The sequence below is a fragment of the Thunnus maccoyii genome, chromosome 23 (genome assembly GCF_910596095.1).
Source record: "Thunnus maccoyii chromosome 23, fThuMac1.1, whole genome shotgun sequence".
NCBI lineage: Eukaryota > Metazoa > Chordata > Actinopteri > Scombriformes > Scombridae > Thunnus > Thunnus maccoyii.
Genome location: NC_056555.1, coordinates 13526854 through 13547863, shown reverse-complemented (window position 1 = coordinate 13547863; position 21010 = coordinate 13526854). Strand labels below are relative to the sequence as shown.

Sequence of the window (21010 nt, the reverse complement as noted above, 5' to 3'; positions counted from 1 at the left end):
CAATGCAATACTACCCGCACGCATTCACGCACACAAAGCATGGACAACAGTAAACAAACAGACCTGACCTCTCGCTCAACCTTGCTTTGTTATAATTTGTGTGTGTGCATGTGTGTGTGTGTTCATGCGCACGCGTTCGTGTGAGCAGGAAACACGGGCGGAATACTGTTTTATGCTTGTGTGCGCATTACAGTTTTAACGGCTGTTCTGTGAGATATGACAGTCGTAAAAAGTTATCACCTCAGGAGCAAATTATCTTTATGAAAATTTATTTTATGTTTCAATCTTACTAAATGAAATTTTCAATTTTCAAATATTCACATTTGAGAAGTTGGAAACTGTGAAAATTTGAACGGGAAGGTGTGTCCAAACTTTTGACTAGCACTGTGTATTAAATGCTTCACAACTGGTGCTAATCAGCCCATATTACCCATTACCCATTACCCATTGATGGGTAAAAATTGTGATTTTGACGTGTAACAACAGGTGTTACAAATAACGTTAACAATGGCTTTGCTGTATAAGTCATGACAGTGTCTCAGTGAGCCAGCATACATAATACCAGGACCCTTAAAATACATAAATTATATTACAATTTGTTTTATTTGCTGATTTTTTCACCACACAAGTTGTTACAGTCATGACGTTTCCAGAATCGACTGCAACATTTCCTTTTTTGGGGATTTGTTGATATCATATATTTACATATGTGACCCTTTAACTGGGTGAAGTGATTCTGGCTCATTATCACATCACCGCACTAAGTGAAAACATCTGTGTGGGTGTTCCATTGTTGCATGGGGGGGGCTTATAGTCCCCAATTTAACCATACTATCTAAACTCTTTATTTGGAAGTGAAAGGAATTGTGGACATTCAAGTTATCACCCAAACTGTTACTTATAAACATTCATTAGATTTGGAAGAGCACACGAGTCGATTCAGAATATCTACTTTTATTTTACATACCCTGTCAACATGCAATATACCGTAAAAACTGTTCTGGTCAGAAAAAAAAATGAGAGCAAGGTCATAAAGAAAGGGAATTTACCTTAAAAGGACACTTAAACGGGACACTCTCTGCTGCAAAGATTCAACATTTGACCTTTCTGATTCTGTGATAAAAGTGCGAGCCAACATTCTCACATCCTGTTTTATCTCATCGCAGAAACTAATTTCTCAGATAAATGCAACATAAAACCTGCTATCAGCTGAATCTGGCAGACAGTTCTCAGGTCCACGATCTCATCATCCGAGTGAACTTGGTGACTTAAACCCTGAACCGACCGGCTTACGGACACAGACCTCGGGACAGAAGTTGTCTTCTGTCACGACGCTGTCTTCCTAAGTGACAGGGATTGACAGCGGCACATAAACGACGAGGATTGTTAACGTTTTTCTTCTGTGGTTTTCGCAGCATGTGGCACTTGAGAAGCAAAAAGTAATACTGAGAAGCATGGCTGGCAGACGGTCTACGCTGTCTCACAATATCATGCTTTATTACACATTAAAATGATTTGTGGCAGATGACGCTTGCACATCATGCAGCTGTTCATCCTTGCACCCGACCGCGGCATTAAAAAGGACATAAGGGACTTTCCCGTTCGATTCGAATGGCATTGAGAATCGCATACCGTCCATGTGACCTCGCTCTGTGTGTGTGATTACATCATGCAGACTGCGGTTTATGAGGGATTGACTCCTAATCTGGTGGGGAGAACTTCCTACCTCGCTGACCACAGTGCGTGTGATTGTGTGTGTGTGTGTGTTTATCCTGTTCCTTTTGACTCAGCATTGTGTCGAGCAGACTCTCCACAAACTGACCATGAAAGTAAACATTAAGAGTTCTGGTTCATCCCACTTTCTAATTGTTTCAACTTGCGGCATTAATGAGATGCAGAGGGGACTCACGTTACTCCTGATAATGTGTCACAGATTTGTAATGCGCTGCGGTCTACAAATGAACAAGTGTCACTAGGTTAAGAATGCCTACAACATTATATTAATGAATATATACTGCCCAAGAGAAACAGCAACTCCTTATTTTCATTATCGATTTATCTTGTAAGTGATGTCTATTGAAGTTTGGTGTAACAGTCTAACAGCGTTTAAGCAGTAAAAGCATCTCTCTACCAGGAAAGTGTAAAAAAAAAAAAAAGTACACCCTCCCTCCCCGACACACACAGACACAACACACTCTGACACACATATATCCACTTTGACACATGCAGCCACACACAGTCCCCGCTCATTCTGCTCTAGTTATGGCTCAGCAGATGACACTCTGCTGCTATTTATAGATTTATAGAAAAAAAAAAAATTTGAGAGAAAAATCCCATCTCTTCTTTCTCTGTAGCCCCTCTCTCTCTCTCTCTCTCTCTTCCCCCTGTATCTGTCTCGCTCTCTCTCTCTCCTCTTTTCTCCAGAGGCATTAGTTAAGGTCATGGGGGATGGTGAGGGACACTGAACCAGAGAGTGAGAGAGGAAGCCCGGAGACAGAAAGAGACACAAAGTGAGAGTGGAGAGTGACAGTGAAAGAAAAAGAAAAAAAAAACAGTGTGACACACAAACACACACACAAACACACATTCACAGTTACATGCAGACAGAGCGCCTCAATACGACACTTTGTTCATTCTGTCTCGTTCTATTTCTAGAAGTGAGTGAACCTGTTAAACCCAAAACCATTTCTGTTCAATATACTATTTATTTTTTTATCTGCATCTGCAAAGACCAATGAGAAGAATAACAATCTGTCTGTTTGCATTTGTGTCTACTGGACTGTGTGTTGTCAGTCCTTGCTGTTGGGTGCTACGCTTGACTTTAGCATGATATATTACTCCTTTTTAGATGGTTATAATGACAGAAATCTGTTATGTTACAAAATATTTTAGCAAATCTGTAATAAACTGATATAAAATATGACAGAAATTCAACTTATAGCTGGTTTAATCAAAGCTTTTTTAAAATCAACTTGCAGGTGTGGTCGGTCTCTCTCTAGGAAAAACAATCCAGCCTACAAGGAATCAGCTACAGTAGATTCCTATAGGTAGCTAAGATGAGCAACACATGACACCACTGCTAATGGTAAATTGGTTAAAAAGAAAAAAAAAAATCCAATGGGTTTCAAGTCCAGCCGTGTCATCTCTCCTCTCTCCCTTCATTTCCTGTCTCCTCTCTACTATCCACTATCGAAATAAAGGCAAAAATGCACAAAACATATTAAAAATACCCAACAGGAAGGATGTCAAAATACCAGAGATACTTGATTTGATATAGTTTGATTGAGAAGTGATCCCTGGAAGGTGTGATGCAAAAAAAAAAACACCTCAGCATTTAACACAAAAACTAAAAATAAGTTAAAGAACTCACAAATTGCCATCATCTGATAAATGCATGAAACTGAACTCATAGGGAGTAAAGGTTCAGGCTTGGAAGACATTCCAACACAGACACTAACACACAGATTAAGCAGTCTAAGCAGCACATGCACATTTATTAAGAAGGGGTGGGGGGTCACTACTACGATGCACCCCGCACACTACTACCACCACTACCACCTTCCACCGAGGAATGACATCTTATCATTGGAATGTGGGGAATCTGGGAGGCGCACAATAAAGAAATCAGGGAGAGCTGCCCCCTCCCCAAACACACAGAATAAGAGGTGACCACACACAACAGTCTGTGCGGAGAGAAAAGACAGCCAGAGTGTTGTAAAGCAAGCAGTCTGGATGTGCAGCTCAGGTCACTTTACGCTGATGCAGACAACTGGCAGTTTAAAGACCTGATCTATTTTAGACTGAGGTCACACACACACACACACACACACACCTATACCCCTTTCATACAGGGGGGCGCGCCGGTCTATTGAACACGCCTGTTAACTAAAGCTGAACAGCATCCGACCTGTGTTCAACCAGGTCGGGAGGAGGGTTGTGAAGCCAGGTGAAATGATACGTATCGACCCGTTCACATCGACACGGTGATACCATTTAGATCTGATTTAGTCGACATCTGAGAAAAAAAATTGAGTGAAAATGAAAAGGGGTAATAGGTAGAGAGCCACACGGATCCTCTATATTGCGGTAATATTGACAGATGACAGTGTTTCAAATGTCCTGCTTTTTGTCTTTACTGCAGCTTGAGAAGTCATCAACATCCCAGATGTTAACACTAGTGTGGTGATGTCTCCAAATCCACACAAACCTGCAGTTTTGTCATCGCTCATCCATTTAACATAGACGTGTCCTCACTTCCTCTGTCTGATCTTTCTACTGTTTCATTCAGTTTATATGTAAATGTGTAATTTTCCTTTTTTCTTGCCCTGTAATTTAACCGTAAAGGTTTCAATTCAACCAGAGCCGCTGTGAACCAGTCTGGTGCCGACACGGTAGACTGGTGTTGTTTTATATATGAATTAAACCAAGTAAAACATCCTTGAAGACCTACTTTGTCAGTGTAGGTCATTCTGAATACCAGTTTCCAGTTAACGTTTTCAATACTGTATGGTGTTTCGGGTTTCTACTCTCTGCTTTCGTTGCAGTTTCAGTCAGTGTGAGAAAAGAGAAGCTGTCCATCTGATCCCAGATTTGTCATTTCAGGGCTCAAAACAACGTGACCCAATCCCCTGCCTCTGATCTGCAGCTATGGGCCAATCGTGGCTCTGGATTTCCAGGAAGTGATTATTCTCACAATGTCAGTATTGTCTAGCAGTTTCCTGGCAAAAAAAAAAAAGAAATATATAAAAAAAAAAGGGGGAAAACCATAACCCTCTTTTCGCTAATCAGGCACACACTTGCATTTAGTCAAGCTACTGTGAGTGTGTGTGTGTGTGTGTGTGTGTGTGTAGGGTTGAATCCGGGTTGCAGTCAGTATGTCTATATTACAATAAAGATTCAGGGCTTCCTTGAGAACAATGCTGAATATAATGCTGAATATAATGCTGTCACGGTAGTGTTGGTGGAAATGCAGGTTTTTCTACACTCACTTACGATATACAACTTTTCCTCAGCTCTTCTTCTCTCTGCATATGATCTAGCAGATCAGAGATGCCTTGAAAATAATCTGCAAAGTGGAGATTACAAAAAGATCAATGATGTAAGCGGTTGAAGGAGGAAGAATCAAGACAAAACGTCGCTCCTCCTTCTAATGTGTGAAATTTAAAGAGGGAATGAGATTGATGTCAGGGAAAGAGGGGAGGGATTAGGATGGAGAGAAGAACAGATGAGGGAAGGAAAATAATGACATGAGCAGAAATAGATGAGGGAGATAAAGAGAGGGAGGCGCGGATCAGATTGGAAAGAGCAAAGCCGGGGCGGAAAGAAAAAAAAAAAAATAAGCGCGAGCGAGGATAGAGAAACACAGAGTGCATAGGTATACAAGTCATCTAACATCTGTCTGATGCATTCATTGTCCCTGACTCACCCCGTAACACACACACACACATACACACACACACACACAAAATCCCCCACATCAACTGTAAGCACACATTGCCTTTCCATGAGTCAACACACACACACACACACCCTGTTTCCAATTAAACCACACTATGACCATTATAAAAGTACAATAAGATGCTTATCAACACACACACACACACACTTACATTTTATGTGATTTAATCCCAAACACACACCCTCAGCACTTTTATGAAGCATCTCTCAGTCTTTCAGCTCTTTTCATTCGCTAGATGACTTTATTTAGAAGTGGGTGCCAAAGCACTTCAGCGTCTTCATCTTTCACACAAACACACACAAACACACACATACACACACTCGTCCAGGATTACACTTGTGTCTTGTTTTTTTCTAAAATACACACACACAGAGAAATGGTGGGAGAAAGGTCAGTCATTTTTCCCTCTGAACACACAAACAATCTCACACATAACTCGGTTGTGTCGTACACATATCCAAGGCCTCGAACCTATCAAGTGAGATTTATGTGTGTGTGTGTGATAAAAATGCTTCACTCCCATGGGTGGAAAGGTCTAGACTACATGCAGTATTTTTAGCTGTATTAGTGACTATGTGCAAACACATGACGCTTTTAGATTGTAATTTTATTTAACTCATCCACTAATAACACGACCCGAAACAGCGCTTGTACCATGTGACACTTTCACCCTTTACTGAAATCGATACTAATGCAATTCTCTGAAGCAGGGTGGCCTGACCTTACTATACAACATCAGGGGGAACTCTGCTGTACACACAAACACACTACACAGAAGGAAGAGCGGGGATATTTTGCATATGAGGAAGTGTCAGCTTCTCTGTCTCCCCTTCCTTTGTTGCTCACAGCTGGTTACTGACATGAGACAGAGACGGAGTGAGTACCGGCCGAAGCGGGAGAAAGACAAAGCGAGAGGAAGACTGAGCGATAGAGTGAGAGAATGAGCAATAAAATGAATGAAAAAGAGATTTCCTCCATGCCCTCTCCGTATCCTCTCTCATCTCCAGATTATCCGACATCAGAGCTGAACACCAGGCGACCTTAGCCCACGGCATTTTCCTGTTTTATCACTCATAAATCCAACTGACTGGGCTTTGGGGCCTTTATATATCAGAACTACACATCTTGCTGTGTGTGTTTTTGTGCGTGAGGCTTTTGATTGGTTGGAATGCCTTTTGTGTAAAACATTGGTTAAGGGGCTGTTAGGGGTTACTGCAGTCACACTTTGACAATAAGTCTTAAAAATTCCCTCGGATACCCTTCATTAGTGCACTTTACATGGTAGGAAACAAACTTGTTCGGCCATGGTAACGGCTAGATTCCTTAGTTGAGACGCAAAAGTCACCCGTTTTACGACGAGATTTACTGGAGAAAAAAAAATGACAGTTTTACAAGTGACGCTATCTCGATGACGGATGGCTGATCTACACAGACCTACAAGGCTTTAACAACAAGCATGGTGGCCTGGTGGTGATTTTCCACCCTGAGTACAGTTGAGAAAGTCATTCCAGCAATAAATTCTCTTCTCATGGTTCTTTAACTCCTCGGTCCACAAAACCATCTGTCTGTCTATCACATTAAAAACGCAAGAAATATCCTGCAACTTTAAAAAACAGCTGAGCTAAACTGCAAATGAACAATCCCCCGATGCTAGCTGCAGTATGTACACAGCCACACCCCCCCCCCCCCCGCTGCATTCACAAACTCATATACAGACTTATATTTACATGCATATACACGTTAGCTTAACTGCTGAAAAGGGACTGACTAAATTATTTGTAGCCAGCCTTTAAAACATTTAAAAATGTTAAAGCAGCGGACAGTTTCCACTCCTTCAAAGTCTGTGTGTTTTCGGAGGAGGAGGAGGGGGGGGGTGAATAAAATTGCAAGCAACTTCAAAATCAATCAGCAGTGAGAACCTGCCTTTGCCGAAGGCTCAACACAGCTGCAGTTTGCTGTTTTGTCAGGGAAATCTGAACCTCAAGTCTAACTGTTTCACCTCAGTCATGCTGCCCTGCAGTGATCTGGGGAAATATATGATGCAGCTTTTACTCCGTCCTATACACACACACACTCAGCTCCAACTCAAAACATTTACATGTGATATTTCAGCAGTTCAAGCAGCATCGTTTGACCTTGAGAACTGTGAAGCGGGGTGTTTTACGCCTATAATATGTCAAACATCCTTTTTGTAGGATAAGATAGAGTGCAACAGAGCAATGGTTGTTCGGTGAGAATGCCTTCGGGACATCACACCTCTTAAAAGCCTGATAAACAATCTTGACAAAAATATCAATACCGTCCTTCCATCCTCCTGTTCTCCCTTATTTTATGCCTCCCTGCGTGATCTTTTTCGTCCTTCCGCCGACACGTGGACTGATTTCAGGCCGGTACCGGGTTAAATTGGGTCATCGCTACCAACAAATAGCAGCAATGCTAAAATTGGACACTGTGAGCCATTTTTATTAACCTTGTTAAGATTTATTTTGTGGATGTCAGGAGACTACAGTGATATGATTAAGCAACGTTTGTGATTTAGCAATATTACTGAGTTCACGAAAAGTATGAAATTATCAAATACAATAATAAAATATTCATGATGACTAATAAAGTCTGATTTACAGAGGGGAAACATGTATTGGTGCAATACTTGCACATGACAACAGAGCTGTCTAAGCTCAGAGGCCAGTTTCCCTCTTATGGCACCGATTGAATGACGAGCCTTGAGCCCCCCAAAAGCGTGTGTGCACTTGTATATGTGTGTGTGTGTGTGTGTGTGTGTGTGTGTGTGTGTGTGGGGAGGGGGAAGGGGGCTAATCCGCCTTGTGTTGCTGTTGAGAGAAATTTGAAGGTCTTTGAGAGCCAGTGAAGCTAAGAGCCTAAGGTCACACACACACACACACACACACACACACAGGGTCCCTCTTCTTTTCCTCCTCAGTTTCTCCTCTCGCTCCTCCTACCCCCCTTTTCATTTCCTTTGTCTTTTCTCTCGCACTTTTCCCTCCCTCCTTCCCCATGTTTCCCCTTCCTCCATTCTCTCACTGAACTCTGTCTTCCTCAAACTCCCCGTCTTGATCTTTCCCTCTGCCTTCATCCTCCTCCTCCTCCTCCTCTCCTCCAACCACTTGTCCTCCAAAAGTTCCCCCGACACTTTCTGTCGTTGGATTTTATTCAATCTGAAGCCCTTTCTGCTCTTTACGTCTCCGTCTTACTCCCCCCTCCCCTTTGCCAGAGATAGTTGAATGCTGGACAGGCTTCTTGTGACACAACAGGGCTGAACTTTGACCTTCAACCCTGCTCCCTCCATCATCCACCCCCCCTGCCTGTTCTTTCCCCTCACAATTTCTTTTACTTCTCCTTACCGCCTTGTACTTACCTCACTCTCGTAACTTAATATCCCTTTCATGAAGCATGTATATAAATCTGTTGTCACTTACTGGAAGTTGTTTTGCATGTGTGCCTAACCGTAACAGACAGACCAAAACTGTTTTTTCCCTACAAGCCACAGCGATGGCTTCATCCCAAAAATCTTTCACCACTTTCACCATTTCATGAGCCACACTGTCAGAGATAGATCAAGACTGGTTATGTGCCAATGACAGACTCACAAAAATCTGCCAGCCTCAGACCCTTAGTCATAAAGACAGAGCGCAATTAAATGCCGCCAACCCCAGAGGGGAAAACAATTCATCGCTCTCCATTGACTTCATATTGAGCGGAGGTACCGCCTTGTCACTTCTGTCTGCTAGTAAACAACAGAAAAATGCCTAAGAGCTGCTGTGTGGTGGGATGCAGCACCAACAGGGTAAAGAACCCAGAACTTCAAGTTTTTATAAGCTGCCAAACTGAAAGACAAAAGTGGACTAGCTGACCTGTGCTCAGTTGAATTCATGCTATGTTTTCAAACTGTAGTCGCTTTATAAGTTGTGAAAAGTCAGCCCTTGTATTCATGTATTGCATCTTAATGTAACAGGCTTCAGCGTACGCTATGAGCTACCTTCTACCTGTCTGGTAGACATAGGGTGCTAAAATAATCCTTTGACCTGATGAAATCTAACGTTTTTAGCTAGCTACAGGCATTTTGTTAGCATTTTGCTAACAAAATACACCCTAAGTTGCATATTATGGCGCCAACTGTTTTCCTGTTCAGTGGGTTTCAGAGTCTGACACGTTGTACCCCGCCTCTATTTTCCACTGAATTTCAAGACAAATTATGGCTTTTTAATAATTCAAACCACTTAACCAAAGTCCAAATAAATTAATAACTCATGATCAAACTGACCCTTCTCCATTCTATCTCATTCCAGCAAGGGTGTGTCAGCCTCCTCTTTTCTATCCATCATCTGGTCTAACAAGGAACTTTAAGATAAGCTACTAGGTGACCTTCCTCCTCTCTCTCTGCACTCTCTCTATCTACTCATCAATCTGATTTCTTCACTTAAGATTAAGCAAACTGCTCTATCTCCTTCCTCCTTCTCCTCCCCCTCCCTCCCTCCCTCTCTCTGTTTCCATCCACGTATGGATTCTTCTCGCAACACAAGTTAACCTGCTTTGGCTCAAACGCCCAAGAATGTAAAGACCCCCCCCGTGCCCCCCCAAACATGTTTCTAACACACAAACAGACAGACTACAGATGCACTGATACCGATATTGGATATCACGGTCCAACACTGACTCAAATAGCTGAATCAGGTATCATGACAATGGGCTAATCTGGTATCGGATACCATTATTTTAATAAATAATAATTCAGTAAATTTATTATCAGTATCGGGACTGAAAAAGTTGGATCGGTGCCTCCCTAGAACTTAAACAAATGCAGCTTACTCATATATGCATATTACAATGACTCAAAGGGATAGAAACATACTCACATCCCGCACGCACACACATATACATACAAACACGCGTTTGCACATACAGAAAACTGACATGTTCCAGATGATCCTGACTCCCACAGATCTCCAGTTGCTATGCCCACCCAGTGAGTGTATGTGATTGGCTGTAATGTGTGTGTGTGTGTGTGTGTGTGTGTATGTAACTTTACTCCTACTATTCTGCCACATGTCAGCAGTTGCTCACTCATCTTTGACACAGACAAGGATTACAGCCAGGCTCTAGAAAACTACTTGTCTCTGCATGCATACAGCCTAGTCACCACAGGTCTTCAATACCCTTATGTAACACAGGCAGTATATAATGTTTAATGGGACATTTCATTCCAGTAATCCAGGCTGTATTCAATAACATACTGGAATTAAAGTGACTGATGTGTCAGCCAGATCTGACCTCCTTGACATAGAACCATGTCAAAACTTGCAGGGTTTCCTCCTATTGAGAAGTACAAGAGACTGAATGAGAGCAATAAAGAGGCAAGTGTGACTGAGAGAGAGAGAGGGCTCAACAGAGGCCTGATGTTTGTTTTCTGATAAACAAACTGGTGTTTCCCTAGACACAAGGCCATCAGGCGAAGCTGATTTTAGCTACTGGGATTGTGGAAGACTTAAGGAGCATCTTGTGATGTAGATGACAGCAAAACAACCACACGCTCCCACAGGAAATAATAATCGTACACTGAGAGATAAAGACACAAAAAAAAAACAGATTTGCAGAGATAACATTTAACTGCGCGGTCTCACCTTTTCTGACTTTTCTGGTTGTGAGAATGAGTCACAGAACCGAGTGATAACAGCATGTTGAAAAGATGAAAGAAAACTAGTCTTTACATTCACAGTAGAGTTTTCTTGGCCTGATTTCTGACATATTACCAACAGCCCTGAGTACTCTAACATACTCAAATTACTTTTTTGTTGTAACGAGTAACTTAACATGTTAGTTTTGCAATTCAAGAAATTCAGTTATTTAGTTACATTTTCAAATAAGCAATCTGTTACTGTTAAAATATTGTAGCAGGCCGGGGGTTCGCTGTGGCAAGAACTCAAGCAGAGAGACGATCTCAAAAGAAACAGCACAGTTTTATAGGTAGCAACAGGCATACCATCGACACTGTAATGCCTTCTCACAGCCATATTGGAGGGAAGGAACTAACTGAGCACATAACTTCACTCATGGTACAAACTCTTTCACAGCAGCAAACTGTAAACTTCTGGAAACATTGAAACAATGTGAAGAACAATAACACTAATGAGCGTGTACCAAGTAATATCTATGATAAACACATTGTCTTAGAACATGCTGGGAAACTACCCCGAACACACAACAATATTACCGTATTTCCCTGTTTCTTTTTTGTTGCCACAAAAAAAAACAAAAAAAGAAAATCCCCCATGCATTCATACTGTTTCTTTTTCTGTTTATGCGCCCATTTCTACTTCTCGGCAGGTAGCTGTGCACTAGTGGAAGGTATCCAATCGTGTGGTTGTGTCAGTGCGCGTGTAGCTCAGGACAGCCTTTATGTCGTGGAAGCATTCGCATTATTACGCAAGGAATCAAAAAAGGGGTTTTCATTGTTGTTAACGCAAATGTCGTCTAACGAGTTATTTTTCTAAGCAGGTAACACTATAACTAATAAGCTTTTTAATGTCAGTGATAAAAGTAACATTACCCAACGCTGATTACAAACTTCTCTCAGTATTATGTCATCCCCTCTCTCTCTCTCTCTCTCTCTAGTATTTCCTGTCATTTTGCAGGAAAACTGCCATAACAGAAAGCAGTAATAGTAGTAGTAGTTTTTTTAATTCTTTATGTATTTTTTTCTTTGGAAAAGGTTTCATCAGGGCAAGTTCCTCCAACGTGACTCCATGTTACTGTTTTCCTCCTCCGCTCAAAACCTCAGCTCAGTCAGTGCCCTGAATGTCATATGACCGAGCTCAGACACCTCCGTCTCTGTGCTTACTTGTCAACAAGACTATTTTTTTTTTTTTCCCCCCACTTTCTACCCGCCTCACCTCTCCCGCCAATACACATACATGTAACTCATCTTGTTCACACTTTCTGTAACCCTCTCGCTCTCTCTCTCGCTCTCTCTCTCTCCCTCTCTGACACGCTCACACACACTCACATGCTCACTGCAGAAGTTGCATCAGTGCATCGTAGTGTAGCAACAGCATCCTGTGGTAGGTTGTGTGCCATCCTGTCTCATGTTTCGCACTGTGTACGAGACATTGTTTTTTAGATAACCTTTGTGCAACTGCAGACTTATCACCCTGCTTAACATGGTAGCTGTCCTGTAAAACCACACGGACTAACTCTACTGAAGCAGCTAGGAAGTAATCTGTCTGCTGAAGGGCATCATAACCGCACATTCGCTTTCAGTACCCTGAATTTACCAGACAGTCTGGGTATTTCAACGAGGAAGTCCCATGTCATAACCTAACATGCCTAACCTTTAGGATAACGCCGTCCTACAATTAATCTTGTATAGATATCGAGCAGGAAAGTTTATGATTACCGGCAGATCAAAGCACATCACCGTATCATACCACCGTGTCAGGAAATCAAAACCCACGCTAACATTTAGGCCTCGATTGTTTAGCGTCCTCTTCCTCATTGAATAGTCATTTACGCAACTTGTGGTAGGGGTCTGACGCACCACAGCATCCGTTCACACACATAAATCAACCGTTAATGCCAGAGGATACGGTGAACTGAGGGCATACAGTGGTAAAAAAAAAAAAAAAAAAACATGAGTAAGAGGAAAAACAAGTGCTTCAGCTAATTTGACAGGGAAGCAGCTGTATCATCTAACAAATGGAGGCTGAAGTAATTGTTCGTTAATATTTCACAACTTGTCAGGTTTTTATCCGAGTCATTCGATATCATAGCAACACCGGAGATTTTGACAAAACGTGGTAACTACCGCGCTTCAACATTTTCCAATTACAGATTCAGGACCACAGAGGAGCAACTAGTTCTTTTGGCTCATCAAACATTTTCCAAAAGTAATTTTTTTTTTCCTAAAGATGGAATATATTGTTCATTAGGAAAAACAACTGTTGGAGCATCTGCCTTTCAACGACGACGATTGTGATGCCAGAATAACACAGCATCCACCTCCACTGACAAAGATAATCGATCTTAACTCGAGACACACAACCTAAGAGGAAATTCATCAAACAAATCCCAAACCAAATTAATCTCATAAGCGGTTAGTGGATGGACCAAGTTTTGAGCATTAGATTGAAGGAATCATCGGAATTCATTTTTGATCTGGTGTTTCACTTCGCTGCCTTCTGCTAAGGCCCTTCTAGACTGGACAAAAAAAAAAAGAATATGTCACGCACCAGAAATCAAAACATCATAACGCATGCAACCTTAGCAAGTATGCAATCAGCAGCAGTATCTCAATCTCAATCAGATTATGATCTCATTTCTTAGTCATTTATACAGGAAAAAACAGCTAGAGGAGCAGAAAGTTCTCACATATCAGTATACCTCAACAACTCTGCGCACAAATGAGATACAATAGTAGAAGTAGAGGCTAAATCAAACACCTGGATGGAATTTAGACACCTCAGAGACGACTGCAAACCACAAAATGACATTTAATTATGAACAGACAGAGACAGACACTGAAGAGGAGACAGATTTATGAGTCTGGACTTACCTGTAGCTCACACCATGCCACTTCCACAGTAGTCTCTGTATCCAGTCCCTTGTACACCGTCTTGAACGACCCTCTTCCGATCTCGATGTCGAATTTCAGGAAGCGTCCGTCGGGTGAAGTCCCTACGGCTTTCGTCTCCACCTCCTCTATATCCTCTTGCACTCGTTTCTCGGCCTCTCTCTGCTCTGCCCGCGCTTTCGCTAGCTCGTTCTCCCTCTCCTTCTCCTCGGTCGGACTGCTAACGCTACCCTCCTCGACCTGTTCTGTCGCTTTTCTGTCTTTCGCCACCTCTTGCGTGCCCTCTGACCCTCTGGGACGCAATGTGACATCAGGCTGTTTTTCTACTGTTTTGTCTGTAACATCCAATACTGTCGGGCTGGGCTCTTTTACCGCCCTGTCTGCGCTATGTTCAACACTGTTATTGGTGGGAACAGCAACCGTGATACTGCTCGCGTTTAAATCTTCCTCAGCGTTTTGTATTTGCCCCTCCGAAACCGCCCCGTCAAGCCCGAGACTAGGCTGAAGGGTTGTGCTTTGCAAATACGGACCTCTAAGCGCCTCCTGACTGTCAGCGTCTTGTACCCCAGGTCCGGGCCCCGAGGGCTGCGGAGGGAACAAGGTGGGAGGGCCCTCACAGTCAGGAGGCGAGGTGAGTATCACAGCCGCTTTGCTGGGCAGATCCAAAGCCGTGGCGTTGGAGTCACAAATGACGCTTCGGCGGAAGAAGCGGTGCTCGGCTGTTTTGGAGTCTCTATCCATTGTGTGGCGCCGACGTCGGACCTCCGGGTGTCCGCCGAGCTTCTCCACCACGTGCGTGTCTGAACTGGCAGAGCCGTTCACATTCTTGTGGGGGGTCTGAGGTGAGGGACAGGGGGAGGCAGAGGGGGGAGGGGGGGCCGGGGCAATGAATTTCACTGCTTTGCTGCTGCTATTGCTTTCAGACATTCCTCCCGGAGGCTAAGACCATACAAAAAAAAAAAAAAGGAATTCTGTACTTATAAATAAGGATTCTTTATGTGAGTAATCAGATCAACTTAAACTATAAATATGCAGTGACAAATCTCGACCAGCAAGCTTCTTTCTCAAATGAAAAGCTCTTCAACATCCAATAAAACTCCAGCAGGAAAAAAAAAGCAAAAGGAGGGATGAGTAACAGAAAACTTTCAAATCAAGTGAAGGTGGCAATCTGTTGTTGTGTTCTGTAGTTTGTTAGAAAGGATTTTTACTTCCTCTTTGAAATGTCCACTGTTTCAACAAAACAATCTACAGGTCCTACAAGGCCCTTCCATACAGGGCTCGGGGAAGCCCCAGGAGAGAGGAAGGGGCTTTCTCTTGAAGATCGGGGAGGGAAAGGACAAACTGCAGCCACAGGAGGGAGGGTGCAAGCACTGCAATGAGGTGACACCCATCAAATCAACACCCGAATCCATCCTGCTGCCAACATTCAGAGAGTGACCACCAAGACATGGAAAGGCTAAAGACGTAACAGACCAGTATGGCCTCCGAAAGCCTGATGAGATGAAATATGATCAGAGTCCAATTTGTTACAGCTCGACTTTGGAGGTTTGTTGAAGTAAAAACAGGCTTAAGCCCTCTCTTCTCGTTGAAGGTAGGACTCCTGGAGAGGTCGCTGGCCTGCCTGGCGGGGCCAGACAGAGGGCTAGGTAGGCCTAGCCTGGCCTAGCCTGGCCCAGCTCGGTCTGCTTCGCTCCGTGTGACTGGAAATAAAAAGAGAAGGAAGAGTGTTGTAAGATGAAACTATATATCTGCCCATAGTAGCTGGTGTATCACAGAATTCAACATCTGCTTTCACTTGACAACATAACTGACCTGAACGACTTTAAGGGAATCTCTAAATGATACTTGGTTGCCTGCCAAAGTGGCTGGAAGAACATACAAGCTGTCAGATACCGTAACATTTTACCACCGTTTGGCCATTAATCACAGTGTTTCCCCTATATTCTTTCAACAGAGACGCGGGACCGCCGCTAAATGATGAATGCCATCACTAAAATTTCACATTGTACGTTATAATCACGACGAATGCAAACCAAGCGCACGTTCTCCGCTTGGAGCAGCTGACTGGAGCTGGTGGTGCTGCAGCTTCTCCTCAGAAGCTGCCACAATTTTGGTTGCAGAGATCAATCCCTCATTTGGATGCTCTTTTTATAAACAATTAGCATAATTGAGAATTAGAATCCACACATCTGGGCGCAAAAAAACCCATCTCATAACTGCATTCACAGTTTTGGATTTTATCAAGTGAACACGTGAGCTGGTTTCCAGCCAGGCACAATCTTTAATGCCTGCATCCCACCCCTATCTCCCCCTTTCAATTGCCCCTGTGTAGTTAATGCAGTGGAGTGATGCAGCAGAGTGTGTTCCTAATTGCTCCACGTTCCAAATTTAGCCCAAAGTCACCACAACCCGGGCTGACCTCAAGGTTAGGCTACTCTGTGGCAATTCAGTAGCTTAACATGAGAGGGAACGAGGGCACTCAAGAGTGACAGAGATAGATCTGTCAGTACAGTACCGCACAGACACTAAATGCATATCAGAGAACAGAGCATAAGTATATGAGTCCGCATATCGCATTACAGAGAACTTAGCGAGTGCTGAGAAATATGCTTACTGAATATGCAATTTGCCTTACATAACCTCCTATAGATAACTTACTGAATACTCACGTTGTATCGTGTTGATAAGTTTTCAAGTTTCCACTGCAAGGAGCAAATGAAACATCAAACATGCTTTTGTTCAGAACATTTTCATCCCATTTCACACTATTGCCTCAACAAAGGGCAGCAGGTTGCCTCAGATGAGACAACGAGCCACCTGGAAGAATTAGAATGATCGTTCTTCTACCATTAAATAGATATCTGCCGCATGCAGCTTTATATGCTGTTCCATCATACATATGATGCTATGTCATGATTGGGCAGCTTTAAATTTGGCCTGAAATGAGCCTTTGCAACTATTTTGTCTGTGATGGCACCTGGTGTACCCTGGAGGTTAAAAGAAGTCATTTATTCAAGCAGATGTCTCGGGCTCTAGTCCAGGTGTAGACTACAGAGAAAGGCTCTACAAGGATCAATTAGGTAATACATGAGACAATATGATGACACTGATTGAGGAGATGCAGACTGATGACTTCAATATGAGACAGCTGTGTTTCATCGGAGTCAAAAATCTCAGCGCTGACCCCTCTGTGTATATCTGTTTACTGTATGTGCATGTGGCCATGAAACAAGATGGAAAAAGCTGGCAACTGCATACAGAATAACAGTGAACTTAAATGATCCCACGAGGATACTGTGGTGGAATTAATTAAGCCTACTGCAGGTGAGACATCACACGTCTGCCTTCTCCGTGTTGTGATTATGACATGCAGCTTATTTAAGAAATGAGCCATGAGACGATGTGCTTTTACAGTGATTTCACAACAGCTAGGGGGTGTTGTTAGGTAGAACACAGAGCAGAAGATTTACTCTCCTACAAGCATAGTAAAGCCCTGCCTCTGCCCTGATGTATGACTTTTAAATAAGAGCAGAGAATAAAAAGAACACAGCATATGAATCTTATAATTGATTTATCTTATCAATCTTAAATTATAATATCAGCAGTAATAGCAAACTGTGATTTTAAGGTTAATTGGGTACATGTTTTCAGTAATTCATACCTGATTACAGGTGTCTTGCATCGACCAATCAAAGTTGTCTGTTTTACAAGTAGAATTGGGCTCTATCTTACAGTATATCACACAAAAGCTCACATGTATTACAACATAAATAAAAAGGTATAAATGTGGATTTGAAGCATTTACACAATTATAAAGTTATATTCAGTAGGCTGTTAGCAGAGTAGCTTTTTAATGATATTGTATGTCAGGTTGTCAGTTCCTCTGTTAAAGCACCCTGCCTACATATTACATGTAAACATTCAAGCATGGCCAAAGTATGATGGCCAAACTTATTTTTTTAATATAAGTAGATTGTATCAACGGGAAGATATAATAAAGATTGAGAATTTTTTTTTTTTTAAAAAGGAAATATTTGTTATCAGTAACATCAACACATAGTCTGTGCCAAAAAATCAAATGAAGCCCATTAAAACCTTAATAGAAGATAAGATGCTCATCTTGTTTTATTGAGCACAGGGATGATTAAAACTCCCAGGAAAGATGCAGGAATGTCGTTAGCTTTATTAAAAAATAATAATAAAAAGGTGCTTATTATTGATATAGGCCATAAAATGTAGTTTTAAAGTGCCCCTCCACTCAAAAATGTGTTTTGCTTCTTGTTCCTTCAGTTGGATGTTTGAGCTTCACTGTGCAGAATGATGTATGTGCAGAGTTTGACACTTGAAGACTGTTTACACATTCATCTTCTGATAGAGGACAGTTTCTCTGTGTTCACTGAAAGTCTGATTTTAAGGGGCGTGCCTATGAGCAGGATTTGTGACATCACAAATAGTTTGGGAGCCAATCACGGGCCAGTATGCAACTTACACAAGTGTGATGTGGAAACTTGAACCTTACAGTGCACATATACTGAGAATAGGCTTTAAAGTGAAGTAGCAGACAGCTTGTGTCCTGCAGTTAAAGGACCAGTGTGTGAGATTTAGGGGATCAATTGGCAGAAATGTAATATAATATTCATATGTTTTCATTAGTGTACAGTCACCTGAAAATTAGAATTGTTGAGTTTTCGTTACCTCAGAATGAGGTAACTTAACATCTACATAAGCAGCGGGTCCTCTTCCACGGAGCCCGCCATGTTGCACCGCCATGTTTCTACAGAAGCCTAGAATGGACAAACCAAACACTGTCTCTAGAGAGGGCCTTTCTTGTTTTTCGCGACTTTCACAGCCACTATAGCTTCTCCTACACGCTTAGAAGGGGAGGTTGAAGGGTATTCAGTTGGTTGCAATCTGCAACCTCACCGCTAGATGCCACTAAATCTTACACACTGGTCCTTTAAACTTCTGAAATGATAAATATTTGCATATTTACAGACTTTTAAGGAGGGAGAAGGAGGAGATGTAATGTTAAGATTTTTAATGAGATAATTGAACTTTTCTGTGGAAAAACCACATCAGACATTATTATTCAAAGTAGAATATTTTATACACATCTTAAAACATGTCTGGAGGGGATCTTTAAGTTGTGTGAAAATATTATTGGGGGGAAAATGCATGGGGTAAAAAAATGTTTCTGGGCTAGAAATGATGAAAACCAGTGATAAAATGTCTTGAACCCTCAGCTTTGCAGCAAAACTGTGAGTAGCATACCGTGCAGTGAGGGCTTCACTGCTGCCTGTTGAGGAACTCTGAAGAAAACGAGGCTATGCAGCTAACTTTGCCTACAGGCAAAAACAAGACAACCGCCAACCTCTCACAATTTGGATAAAGCCTTATAATAAAAGCCAAAAAAAATATGAACCGTTACCTTTTACATGGATGTCGGCTGTTGTGGTACCGTAGAGAGATGAAGGGTAGAAACTTGATTAAAAAAAAGCCTTTAACTCCTCTGCAGTGGGGGTCCGCTCCAACAACACAGCACAAATGTCAGTATAGTGCGTCACATTAAAGCCACAGTTGGTTGCCGAAAAGCCCACAAAAAAGACTATTTACAAAAGCATAACTTAGCTACAACCGTATCCCCCTAAAAAAAGAAAGGTCCGAGCAGCGACGCAGTGAGCGGTACGTGCAGAGAGCCACAGCCGACAGACAGACACCTCCCACCGGGCAGAGAAGCCAAGTTCGCTCGCTGGTGTCGCGGTGGCTCCGGCACTTCTTTCTGTCTGTCTCTGTGTTGTCTGTATCCTGCTCTGCAACCGCAACCAAAAAGGCAACAGTCTCACTCGAAAGATGCTATTTCCTTATCTGTGTCAACATCCAGGCCGCTGCTGCGTCCGCCGTCTCGCTCCTCTTGGCTTGTGTGGTGCAATAAACCCGCTGTGATCCACAGTTATTCCCCCGTTTTCAAGCCATCGGACGGCCGCTCCGTCAGCTCTGTGCTCTTCTCCAGCGATGACTCGACAAGGCGACGGCTGGGCTTTCACACAGACGAGCCGCGTCAAGTTAACCACAGTTAACCCGGAGAGTACAGGAAGACAGACTCATGCGTACTTTCAGAATAATAACAACACTATGTATCACCCAAAAGCAAGATTAAGCTGTGCTGGGAAAGACCTAAATTGAGTCATATACAAGGGCGAACTTTACCATTAGGTAACTGCCTGCATGGGGCCCCCAACTAAAAAGGGCCCCAAACAGTTATAGATTTATTATGATGTTTAGATATGAAAAATTTTGAATTATAACTCATTTTACCCCAAAATAACTTACAAAAGGCCCCCAAAGCACTTAAAAATATGCAACTGTACTGTACTACTTACTTACCGTGTACATCAACGTAAAACGTTGTACTACTACATCTACCTGACATAAATGTTACTGGTTACATTGCAGATTCAGATTTTACTCACAAAATATAACAACTAAATTATAACGGGTTATTATTATTCATTAAATTGTCCATCATTATATAAAATAGTTAGAATTAAAAGCTCCACCTTGAACAGATGTTAAGTAAATTTCAATGCAGGACTTTTGCAGTATTAATAGTTTTACTACAGGAAAAAAGTTCTGAGTACTTCTTCTACCACTGCCAATACAAACATTCCCAGTTGGAGAAAGGTTGAAAAGAAAAGCAAGACCACATTTGTCTGTGGCCCCCAAATCATTAAATCACCCCTGGTCATAAAGATAAGAGGAGGTGTTAAATCCAGCGACTATGGCTATTGTTGAATACGTAATCCCATTTTCTGGCCTACGTGAGTCTGTATATCCTGCATCTGTCATGCATTGACCGCCAGACTCACACGATTTACTCGCACCACACCTCCAATTTATTTTCTCATGCAGCAATCTGCATAGAGAGCCAGCTGTGCTCCTGCTGTGGCCATTTGTCCAATCTCATA

The 21010-nt window shown here is 42.3% G+C and overlaps 1 protein-coding gene across 4 annotated transcripts in view; it reads right to left on the bottom strand.

Annotated features, from left to right (window-relative positions):
- Nucleotides 1-20083, bottom strand: part of wnk1b (WNK lysine deficient protein kinase 1b) — a 98510-nt gene extending 78427 nt beyond the window's left edge. For all 4 annotated transcript variants that reach the window (XM_042402929.1, XM_042402930.1, XM_042402931.1 and 1 more), the window contains exons 1-2: nucleotides 19474-20083; nucleotides 14028-15745 (exon numbers count right to left, since the gene is read on the bottom strand). In XM_042402929.1, coding sequence (XP_042258863.1) covers nucleotides 14028-14972 — 945 coding nt within the window. In that variant the 5' untranslated portion in view covers nucleotides 14973-15745; nucleotides 19474-20083. The remainder of the gene's footprint in view (nucleotides 1-14027; nucleotides 15746-19473) is intronic.
- Between the last annotated feature and the right edge of the window lie 927 nt (nucleotides 20084-21010).